This window comes from Passer montanus, unplaced genomic scaffold (genome assembly GCF_014805655.1).
Source record: "Passer montanus isolate IOZ18808 unplaced genomic scaffold, ASM1480565v1 scaffold11, whole genome shotgun sequence".
Lineage (NCBI taxonomy): Eukaryota > Metazoa > Chordata > Aves > Passeriformes > Passeridae > Passer > Passer montanus.
Genome location: NW_024357613.1, coordinates 5,606,000 through 5,618,700, shown reverse-complemented (window position 1 = coordinate 5,618,700; position 12,701 = coordinate 5,606,000). Strand labels below are relative to the sequence as shown.

Here is a 12,701-nt window from a genome sequence, read left to right as displayed (position 1 = left end):
CGCATGGGAGTGACAGGGCTGAAAGTTGCACATGATATTTGAAATAGCTCAATTATTTTTCTATCCAGAAAACCTAAGTTTAATTAGAGAGTTCCTGCTGGTTTAGTACTATCTTTCTCAGCACACTGAAAATAATTCAGTTGTTTACAAAAATTATACAAATATCAAATAGAGTTAAAAAAAGACAGTGGGTGCAGCCTTAAATAAGTCCAAAATACATGAAATGAAACTGATTATATGTGTCTTTGGAAGAAAACCATGTTACTTCTGTTTTTCAAATGATATTTGATAGACTTTTCTAAAAGGACCTTTTTTTATTATTGTTTATAATAATGATCAATTTTAGTTAAGTCTAAGACCCTGGAACCTAATGATTAATTGAGAATTCCAAGAGGTTGATTTTGTCCATATTAATAAGTTTTATTCCATTAATTAATTAAACTGATGAAATTATAGCTTTCAAAAATTGTTAATTGAGAATTGGTAGTCAATAAGAGGTGGCTTATTCTGCAGTGATCTACTTCCATCCAAATTATGTGCAAAAAAGTTATTTGATTGCCTTTTGATAAATTGCAGATGACAATACACAAAAATGGGATTCAGTCAAATTTGAAACAAGTCAAAATTTATTGTGTGATGAAATGAGTGCACCTAAATAATTTGAAAAAACCCCATCCATGTAAGAACAGAAATTATGCAAAAAATAAAAGATCTAAGAATTTTTTTGTCCTGAGTGCAGTAACTGAAATTCTAGGTGGCAGCTGGTTAGCAGCTGGGAAAAATCCCAACACTTTCAGGAAGTTGCAGTAAATCTGGAAACGATACCAATAAAAATGTTTTCTACAAAAAAGGAATCAATGTTACCTGTGTACTTTATTTCAAGAAGGTGTATTTCAGCATGGTGTCTAATAAATTTAATGTTTCTTAAACATTTCTAGTAAAAAAATATAATGTTAGAAAGAGTGTGTAAAACAGCAAGGAAGAAATGAAACATTTTATTGTAACTACTCTTATTTTAATTTTTTTTTTCTTAATGGGGGAGTCTCCCTTTCCTGAATTCTGAGCCACAGTATTACGCAGTCTTGTAAATTTCTTTGACAATTTCCTCTTTCTGAGGGTATGTGAATCCCACTCTTCTAACAATTAGAAGAAACCTTTGCGCAACATTCCTGAAATGAAGTGCTAAAAACTTTTTTTTACTATTGAAATGAATAGTCACCCATCTTCCTGCTTAATATAGTTTCATGATCTACTGCCTCCTTTTACATATAGGTTGCTTACCTGTTGATTAGACTGAAGTAGGTTCAAAATACTTTAGTGAAAGTATTTTGATTATAAATGAACAGACAGAAACTATATCTGTTTTTAATGAGTACTCATATTATATCTATTCAGCTATTAAATCTATCCATACTGGCATAGGCAAATGGGAATTGACTAGCATAACCCTGAATAAGAGGAAATAATGTAAATTTACTAATTAGAGAGTTACTGCTGGTTTAGTACTATCATTTTTCCTCGACTAAACATTTATCTAATAACAAAGGAGCAAACAGAAAACAATACCAAAAGTCAGTTCTAGACAATGCTGTGTTGATCAAAACATATGCTTTATCTTATTTAAGTCACTGAAGGAAGGATCCATGCATTCCATACATTCCATTTTTGTCTAGTTGAATTCATATCGAAAGCTGTGTTTATGGTAGTGGACAGAATGCAAATTTCCTCTACAAAACCTTTTGCCTTAAAAAAAAATCTACCTCTAGGTGAATCATCCTGTTGGTTTCTAGATCAGGATCCTCTAAAAGGAGAGTAGATGAAAATGCCATTAGTTACCACTGCTGTTCAAGACTTTGCCAAGAAAAGAATTAACCACGCTGACACAAGAGGTTCTAAAGTAATGAAATCACTGTGTAATATTACTGTTAATGAAATGAATTTGAGTAAGCCTCCTGTCTTCCAGTGACTTCTTGTTGCTGAAAAAATTCTGAGAAGCATCTCAGCAGTTACAAACATATGTGTTAGGTGAGCCAGTATCTATTGAACTGTCTTCATATGTCACTTTCTTATGTTAAAGTACTTTATTATGTTAATAAAGTAGCAAATGCTACTGTTCCATCTATAAGGGATATTGTTAGCAATTTAGTTTAAATTATACCAATCAGGATCCCACAAATAAGAAGTTATGACATCTAAATTCAGCTATCAAATCTGGATTTTTTATTTTTTTTTTACTTGCTGGTATATAACTCACATTTGGCAAAGGTAATAATTTCTAGCAGCAGCTTTCCAGGACCTGTGAGGAGGTTATCAAGAAGTTCCATCTGGGCTTTTCACAAAGGAGCTTGGCAGGAAGACCAAAGGCAACAAGCGTAAACTGAAAACCTCCAAGGGTGGAAATTGCATAACCTCTCTAAACAGCCTGCTCCGCTGCTTGTCTGTAGAAACTTTTCACTATCTGGATAGACAAGCAGTGGACCAGCTTATCTGGAAATGTCATGTAGTTACCTTGCTTGGAGGTTTTCAACACTGACTGGGTAAAGTGCAGAGTAAACTGTCTCATCCATCTATGTAGATGTTTTGAACAGAAAATTGCACTAGACACCTCCTGATCTCTCCCCACTTGAATTGTACTATGATGCTATGAAAGGTAGTAGAGAAACAATTTCTGTCAAAGTAATTTAAGTGGCTAGTTATATAATAAAAATAGTGATAAAGCCCTAATAAGTTCCTAGTGGTTTCAGAGGAAATGAGGATCTTGTGATAAGACTAAAAATTTCTTGTGGGGTATAAAATTTTCTATAACATAGCAGCATGAACAAGGCAGTTTAGGATAGACTGTAAGCTTAAAAGCAAATTACAGATCTTATCTTTTCAAATCAGTGGCAGGGAAATGCACTTCTGTGAACAGGAATAATGCATAAGGTCTCTGTGCATTAGGAGTGTGTTAGACAGGTTTAAAGAATTGAAGCTGTGCTTTAGCCTTCCTCTTTTATCTTGGTGATGCATTTTCTCCAAAGGGAATGTAACTGAAATTCAACTCAGGTTAACAGTCTCAAAAATTTGGACTGAAGAAATTGACATATTGACTTAGGGTTTTAGGCTGAGGAAACATAGTGGATTAAACAAAAGCTTTATGAAGTTTTTCTTTTAAAAAAAAGGTAAGTTCCTTTATTTTCAAGAATAATTGCAGGCAATAAGTGCATTGCTACCTGTAGAGAAGTAAAACTACTTAAATGTCTTTTCAGTGTGTGTGTAGTTTTGTGTATATTATACAATTACAATATGATTGTACTGATTGACTGAATAAACAACTGAGAATCAATAGTGTATGATTCCCTTTGCATTTTTAGTATAAACACTAATGGTTGCTAAATAAATGCAAAATGTTAGGAGCAAAATTCTTACCAGAAGACTCTATTTACATTGTCTAAAATACTAAACTATTTTGGTGGAATATTGTGTAGTTGTAGTGCCTAATTAAAATTAGCTGTTAGCCATTTTATTGTTTCTGTGTCTAGATTGTATTTAAATTCTTCATTCTTTTGAACAAAATAGGTGAGACAAAAGCTTTTCATAAAACTATCAACAACAGAAAATTCAAGTTGTGTTTGTTTTACCTTTCCCTGGTGTTATTAGTAGAAGCTATGAAATCCTTTAAAAATTCTATTTCCCCCAAAATTATTGTGATTGTTTCTCCAGGTTTTATAGAGTTAATTTTCACAGAAAAAGCACCAATTTCTGCAAATACCAAATTTCTGTGCATGCTATGGCCATACACTACTCAACATTAAAGTGCTGATTTCTTGCTAAAGTTATTTGTATCTGCAAGCATAGATTGAATTCAGTATAATTTTAAAATCTCTCATCTTAGAGGTTATGTGCTAAATTTCAGCCCTATACAAATTAAAAAAAAAAAAAGTCTTCCCTTTTTCTCTTTGAATATTACTCGATGTAAAACAGTCACTGAACGAACTGTTTGGAAGTAAAATGTAAGGTAAGAAACAAATCTTAGAGGTTATGTGCTAAATTTCAGCCCTGTACAAATTAAAAAAAAATGTCTTCCCTTTTTCTCTTTGAATACTACTCAATGTAAAACAGTCACTGAATGAACTGTTTGGAAGTAAAATGTACGGTAAGAAACACAGGAGGATGACTTCAGCCTACCTTAGGCACTTCTGTCTCAGAAATAAATCAGGGTTACCTTGAGTTGTTGGTGAATTAGCATCCTACAACTGCACATGGTATTGGAAGTAAAATGTAAGGTAAGAAACAAAGGAGGATGACTTCAGCCTACCTTAGGCACTTCTGTCTCAGAAATAAATCAGGGTTACCTTGAGTTGTTGAGCATCCTACAACTCATTCACCTCAACAACATCATCGTTGAGGTGAATGAGCATCCTACAACTGCACATGGTGGCAAGACAGGAAAGCTTTGTCCCCACCTTGATCAAGTAGGTGTTAGGGTCAGGGTTATTCCCACCCTAAGCATCCTACAACTGCACATGGTGGCAAGACAGGAAAGCTTTGTCCCCACCTTGATCAAGTAGGTGTTAGGGTCAGGGTTATTCCCACCTGTAGGTATGGATGAGCTTCTGGTACTTTGAAGGGATGCTTTGCTGACTTACTGTTATGATCAAGGGGGTGCTTCATTGCTTTGGTTTGGTCCAGGTTTATCAGGAGCTCCTGAGTTACTGAGGGGTGGTGTGGGACAGGAAGGGAGAGTATGCACAACTACAGCTTATTATCTGCAGTGCAGTCCTCTAGCACATCACAGACTGGGCTGCACAGCTCCTCCGTTTTGCTCAGGACCATGACTTTTGTTGGAATGTCCTTGTCAGACTGTTTCTAATCACTATTGTAATCTTTAGTTAGTGCAGAATTTTTCTTTGTGGCAACTAGCTTACCTCACCAATCCTTGGATGCTCTCATAAAAAATTTTTTCATCTCAAGAAAGAGTTAAGTGCTATTATAGATTATGTTTTCAGATAGATAGACCTTTTATTCATTTAAAGAATAGAAGCATGTATACCTTCATTATGAAAAATTGAATCATCGATCACTGCTGTGGAGACCCTGGCGGGTCATTCCCTGGTTTTGGGACACACAAGAAGCTTCCCTCAAAAAACTTTTAGACTGCATTGGCTCCTTCCCCAGTTCCTATGTCTGTTCCTATGTCCCTGAGCCACTCCTCCCTATTCCCTGATTGGCCCTTATTTTGCATGCCCTGAGACCAGGGTCAGCCCCCAGGCCCCTTGGCTTCCTATGTCCCTGAGCCACTCCTCCCTATTCCCTGATTGGCCCTTATTTTGCACTGCCCTGAGAGCAGGGTCAGCCCCCAGGCCCCTTGGTAGACAGAAGCTGAGACCCTCTGTGTGTGGGTTGAGACTCGATCATCTCACCATGTGGCTGAATAAAACATCTGTGGATATCATGCAAAGGTCCTTTTTGCTTCCTTACTCTGGACTTTACTAGCAATAATTCTGGCTTGCAACACACTTCCAAGTGAGTAAAATATTCTTTGTAATGGAACTTATCAAAAAGCCATGTTAGGATACACTAATTTGTTAATGTTGTTAAAAAAATACTAATTGATAAATACTTATTTTACACTCTTCCTCCCCTATTTGTCACTAGAAGTAATCTAAAGAGCATTCTCTTCCTCGTATGTCTTCATTATAGGTGAGTATAGGAGAAACTGGTACTGAACTTCTGGAAACTTGGCCCCTGATTTCTCATACTTACCAATAGTGCTCTTTTCAGAATGAAAGAATTGCCAGGAGAATTGAATTTTGCAGATAAAAGATATTAACAAAAGTTGCATGTGGTAGCATTGCATTTTGAAGTTAGTTATTTCCTCAGTTATTAAAGATTCCAGATATTTTTAATTTTTTTGTTGTTGTTGTTGTTAGATGCTTAATTTTTCTTATGGTGGTATTCTAGTTCAAAAATATTCAAACAGAGTTACTCAGCTCTGAAGAGAATCTTGAGATGTCAAGTTATGTACATAAATTTTATATGAGTCCTCCCAGGTAGGGATATCTATTCTATTCTATTCTATTCTATTCTATTCTATTCTATTCTATTCTATTCTATTCTATTCTATTCTATTCATCATATAAGACATACTATTTCTTGATCAGTTATTTTTCTAATTTCATCTGCAACTTGTCTCCACTAGAGATAGTTACAACCTATATCCATTTGTATATGTTTTGTTTCCATCTAATGACCAAGGGTTTGATTTTCCATGGTATTTATTAAAAGAAAATATTGTTTTTCATTAAGGTTCTGTTAATATAATAAGACCAAAATTCACATCTACCAATAGCCTTCCAAAAGATCTAATTTATCTGTCTTTGTGAAGCTGCCTTTTCTGATAATTTCTAGTCAGTTGCCTTCAGACTCTTCAGTTAAGGTCTGCTACTTGCCTCACAAACTAATATTGGGTTTTTATGTTTTTTAAACTTCTACGTGTTGACCTATAACTTTTAATTCAAATTATTTTAGTTTCTTACTTTACCATTTACTTTCTACACCAGCTGGAATATCATCAATAGTATGCAATCTATAAAAAGTCATCCACTGTGGAATTAAGCCTTGCTATTTTGATTAATATCTACAAGTTCTTAATACCAATGGAAATGAAGTGCATGTAATTTTTTTGACCAGTAAACCCTACAAAATAAAATGAACAGTGCCAACAGAGTTTCACATTGTAACTGACTAGAGCATATCTAATTATATAAATGCTCATAACAAGACTAGACCATAGAAGAACTTTGTGTAAGGTGAGAAAATAAAACTTAAAGAGAACACCAAAATGCTACATTGCATGGAAGTTTGAGTGTTACATGGTATACACAATATCAAATGAGTAAAAAGTACATAAGTGTATGAATTTATTTTAGTTAGAATCATATCTCTGTATTTTAAACAGGCATTCTGAAAATGATATAATTTGCAGCTATGTTACTTGGATATGTTACTTGGGTAACAGTACTCCATGGTAGCTATACCATTTCTGTCATTACATACCTATATTTTGGTATGGTTTATAAAGAATTCTTAGTTTACAGATTTCCAGGTCTCGTACTATAACCTTTCTCACTCTGAAATTTCCTCTTGTGTTTGTATGCGTGTATGGTGCACACATACACATTCATACATGCACAGAAGTATTTCAAGAGCTGTTGACAGAGATTAAGAAGTAGATTCTGTAGATTTTTGTTCACTCTGATTTCCATTAAATTTTGATTAAAAGAGTAACATAGGCCATTTGCTAATCTCCTATGAATTATCCCTATAATAACTGAACCTAAATGTTAATTGGCAAAATGCATTCAATTGATGTTTTCATTTTAAATAGTCCAGCTGATTAATAACTATCTGTAAGTTCTGCAGTGATTCCCACAAATGAATAAGGACAGTTGTACTTTGTTAGAACGTCCTCAGCAACCTTGCAGGTGTAGCACTTTCAATTTTATACTGATCTTCATTTTGTACCATTTTTATCCTAAAATATGAAGAACTGCTTCCTGGTCCTTTCCCTGCACTTGTACTAGCATATTCACATCTGCTTCACAAATATATTTGCTTCTAAAGAACACAGTGAGGGAGTGACAAGACAAGACATATGTTGAAATGCGCAATTAATACAGTTTTAAAGTATGTGATAATGGATGTTCATGTCTTCTGCAAGATGCAATATTTTTCTTGTATCCCTGTAGTAGTGCTTTTAATTTTTTATTTCTTAAATTTTTAAATTTTTTAATTTCAATTTTTCAAGTGCAATGTCAGTTTAGCAAAGAGGAAGCAGAATAAATCTGTTTCCTTACTTATGGGGAGAAGAATTTTAAATTTCAGGAAACTTGGTACAAGAACAAACATCATCCATACTAAGTTTGTGTTTTGCATTATCTGATTGTCTGCTTCAGCCTGTTTCTTCTGACTTATGGCCTTTTTCTCTTTTTGTATTTCTGTCAACAGAAAGCTGACCTTGCAGTTGCACCATTGGCAATTACCTATGTTCGTGAGAAGGTCATCGACTTTTCCAAGCCCTTTATGACTCTTGGAATAAGTATTTTGTACCGCAAGCCCAATGGTACAAACCCGGGCGTCTTCTCCTTCCTGAATCCTCTCTCCCCTGATATCTGGATGTATATTCTGCTGGCTTACTTGGGTGTCAGTTGTGTGCTCTTTGTCATAGCCAGGTAACATGTCAACTTTTGTGATTTTTTTGGCAATTGTTACCATTTTTTTCTTACTAATAATTGTCAAAAGTCACAAAACTTTTCTTACTTTCGTACTCATATATTTAAACTTCATGATTTACAGAAGAATAATGATGAGGGTTCTCACCATTAATATTCTCCACTGCCATACTAAGTCTCCAGTTTGTTACTGGACTTTTCCCCTAAGTCTTCAGTATGCTAGCTAGATTAGTTCCTTTATTTCCAAGTATAGAGACACTAGAAAGTTTTTAAAATAGCTTTTCCCAATAAGACTGCATTTATAAACCCAGGGTTTGCATGTTTTATTTTGTTACACTGATTTGTTTTTATGCTGTGGTGCTCAGTCTCAATTTGAGTACTTAGCTGCCCATGCTAATATGATTTACAGAAGAATAATGATGAGGGTTCTCACCATTAATATTCTCCACTGCCATACTAAGTCTCCAGTTTGTTACTGGACTTTTCCCCTAAGTCTTCAGTATGCTAGCTAGATTAGTTCCTTTATTTCCAAGTATAGAGACACTAGAAAGTTTTTAAAATAGCTTTTCCCAATAAGACTGCATTTATAAACCCAGGGTTTGCATGTTTTATTTTGTTACACTGATTTGTTTTATGCTGTGGTGCTCAGTCTCAAATAGAGTACTTAGCTGCCCATGCTAACTCTAGATGTCCAAACTGGACCTCTACCAGTTGTAACAGTTTGTGTATCTTTGAAATAGGATAACAATATTTATTTTTAATTTTCTGCTAGTTGAAATCCCTGAGATACAGAATTTAAAGTCTCTGAGTGGAATGTTTTTGGAAGCTTAGTTGAGCTTTTAGAATTAAAGAACTTGATACATCAATTGTTAAATTATAAATTGATTTTATGTATAGGGCTCACTTTTTTATCTGTTCTTTTTCAACCCAAATGAGCAGAAAACATCTTTTGTCAAAAAATCCCAATATATTTACCATTTTCGTCTTTACTCATTAGGGATGAATTCAGATGCTGGCATCAATGCAGACTTACATGTAGCTTTGGTGTTTGTCATGACAACAAAAGAAAAAGCTCAGAGCAGTGTATAAAATCTCTTTTCCCCTTCTAGTCACTTGCAATTTTTTTAAAAAAATCAAATGTACATTAAATATATTGCCTTTTATCTCTTTAATAAGTTGGGGTCTTTTTGTTTGAGTTGATAATGAAATCTCACTTCAGTCCTGAGATTTCTGTGATTTCATGCTGTGGTTCACAGTAGAATCTTCATATATTCCTTTTTCTATTGTGTTGTATTTAGTATCAGGATTCTCCATCTCCCTTTGATACTCTCTGTTTCATTTTGGAGAAGTTGAATCATTCCTATATTAGGAAGAAGCAATATTTTTAGAAAGCAGTTTAAAGGTAATTTAACACCTGTAGATGAAGTACCTGCAGTATTGAAGTAATATAGATAAAACTGAAACATATTTTGTAATGAAAAACTTTACTGTGTATGTTTTTGAAAAGTCTGCTTTAAAGAGCCAGAGTTATGATAAAAGTTTCTTGAAAGACCCCTATTTTAGTGGACTATATAACCAGAGTATACAATCTTTTCTGAGGTGTACCAGAGACTGCAATAGTTTCTGAAGTGCCGTACAGATACCTCTGAAAGCACAGCCGAGCATAAATCACAACTGTTATCTTGTGAAATGCCTCATGTGAAATATTTATGCATATGTCCGAAAGTTTTAACCCTACTGTTATCACTGAAGGACATATTCAGCATGATGCACAGTGCTCTTGACAGGTAACTCCCACTAATGTTAGTAGGATTGGTATGGCCGAGTTCCTACTTATGCTTTGAGAATGTGCTTTGACATGTTTTTTAGGAAAGATGGATTTTCTTGAAGACTTTCTTTCTTTTTTTAAAAATTAAGCTATTTGGCCATTTCAGCTCACTAGCAGAATAAGAAGGAATATTTATTTTCATATAGAAACCCCAGATAATATAGACCAATAATGCTGACATTTTTTTCACTTTTTTATTTTTGTGACAAGCACCATAAATTCCTTATGCAATTGAAGGCATTATCTTAATTGTAAAGCAATACAGAAGTGGTTTTTATACTGAGCAGAGAAGTTTTGTTTCTGTACAATTGTATAAGATGTCTTTTTTGCACATAAATTTATGCTAGCCTTCATATCTAGAGATTTTCAATACTTCTTAACTGATACAGACAAATATTGGTAAGGCATTTAGAAATAAAAGATGTAGGGTTATGTAAGACAATCTACAGATTTTATTCATAATGCAGAATGACTTAATAGTGTGCAATAGCCTTTTGTATCATTATTGCTAGTAAAAGGAAACAGGTTTAAATTAAAATTTGAATTTCCTGCTGAATACTAAGCAGAAACAAAGATCACTATTCAAAAGTTAAAGCCTGTTTGCAAATACAATTCAAAAATTTTATCTGTCATGTAAAGAGAGATACTTTAAAGTGTCTTAGTGAAGTCAATTTGGCAGCATAGTGGTATGTATTTTCAGTACAGATTATAGGTTAGGTATTGCACAGCTGATACCTTTTCCAGTCCTGGTGTCGTGAAACTCCTGGACTGCATGCCACTAGTTTAATAGGGTCTACCCAGAGTTTCTTATAAAGAAGATTTATATTCCATAACAATCCTTTCATAATGGATGTTTAAATTAGCAGTGTTTCATAATAATTACTTTGTGTTTCATAATAAGGTGTGCTTTTGTTTGGAGCAGTGCTTAGTATGTCTTTTGTGATATAATGTTTTGTAATTACAGCTCATCAGAATGTTCAGTATAGAATATTTATTTTAAAGTTGAAACCTCCCATTTTTGTGTCAAAGGTTTTGTGGTGTTATTGTTTCAACATGTCTTCCAAACAATGTTGACATGTAAGAGCTTGGTACATTGAAAATGGAAAGTACCATTTTATTGTGTCTCTTGGATCTCACTCATTAATTAGTGGTGTTGTGATATTAAAGGAAAGATTAAGAAATTAGCAAAAGCTTCAAGAATCTTTAAGAATGAATTGTTTAAAATACTCCCATAGACAGAGAAATGTAACATAAATCTATATCAGTCATTTTCTTAATTTGCAAGAGCACTGGCTTTTCCTTCCAATTTGAGAACGATATATAAAGTACTGTAATCTTCACACACACAACAAGACAAGAAACTAGGAAAGATTTATGTGTTAGCTGGAGGGCTTTTCTATTTCATTTTCCTCTTGTAGTTTCCCCCAAAAGACCGTTCTACTTTTGAACAGACAGATTCTGCATTGCACCTCTTAATCTTGTTTGTTGCTGTTGTTGAATCTCAACCGTCAGTAGTTAGGACGGTTAGTCTCTGGAAGTTCCTTGCTTTGTTGTACAGACTGATGAGTGATATATAAACCCGGTCTGCTTGACACTAAGCTTATTCATTTTCTGTGAACTGAGAATTTCATATAGTATTTTTTCCTGTTGTGGCAAAAGTAATAGATCTTTCTGGTGCTAGATAGCATTGTCTTTTTGAGTCTGCTAGCAGTGTCTTGTGTCATCTGAAATCCTGCTGCATTCAAATACCATATCTTTATGCCTCTGCCTTTACTAGTTTCTTTGATTGAGAATATCAGTTAAATTCACTTTAATTCAGTTTAGGTATGATTAGAAGGAAAACTAAAACCTCAGTAAAGCACACCAACTGTTTTTTGGACTTCTGTCAATTACACATTTTCTGATCTGTGTAATCAAAAATCTCAATTAGTGGAATTTCTTTTTATTTCTGTCTGTTGCTGCAAACCATTGTACCATTTCTAAGAAACATGCTGTTTTCTTACAGTGTTGTGTATCAACTTCATAGACACATGTTGTCCCTTCTTTTCCATCAGTCTATGTGCAAGAAAAAGATGCTTCCTATTTTTGGCCTGCAAAATCTAATATATTGGTTAGTGGAGGATCCTTTCTTTTCCATGTAGGCATTATGAAGAAAAGCAGTTTTATGCTTTGAAAAATGCTTAATGTGTTTTATTTACATAGGTCTTCCTATAAACTACTTTCAAAGTTAATCTTCAGCTGGGTTTTCTTATGATGATATTGCATTTTTGAGTCTCATGAATAATTTTAAACTTCCATGTTTCTTGTATCTTTTCTGAAAACATAGATTGGAGACTAAATTCCTTAAATATTTTTATCAAATAATTTTATGCCTAATTTACTGAATTTCAAGTTATTCCCTGAACACTGATGTATTTCTCTGTGTAGTAAGGTCTTTTTGTTGCTATGGACATATCAGTCTGCCATAAAGAAATTTACTCTTAAGTGACCTATCTTCAAAACTGGAAGAGATAGAGCTGCCTTAGTAAGGTACTTCCCTTTTACTGATCACATATGAAGCAGATAACCTGTCCTGGATAAAATTGTACACTATTGAGCTCTTGTGCTTTTCACACTGAGCTGTCCAAAGTATCAGTGACTATTGTGGAAATATACATTAA

At 34.0% G+C, this 12,701-nt stretch overlaps 1 protein-coding gene across 4 annotated transcripts in view; it reads left to right on the top strand.

The window, feature by feature from the left end:
* Window positions 1-12,701, top strand: part of GRIK2 (glutamate ionotropic receptor kainate type subunit 2) — a 358,568-nt gene that overhangs the window by 214,717 nt on the left and 131,150 nt on the right. For all 4 annotated transcript variants that reach the window (XM_039728175.1, XM_039728189.1, XM_039728197.1 and 1 more), the window contains one exon: window positions 7,990-8,213. In XM_039728175.1, the coding sequence (XP_039584109.1) occupies window positions 7,990-8,213 (224 nt within the window). The remainder of the gene's footprint in view (window positions 1-7,989; window positions 8,214-12,701) is intronic.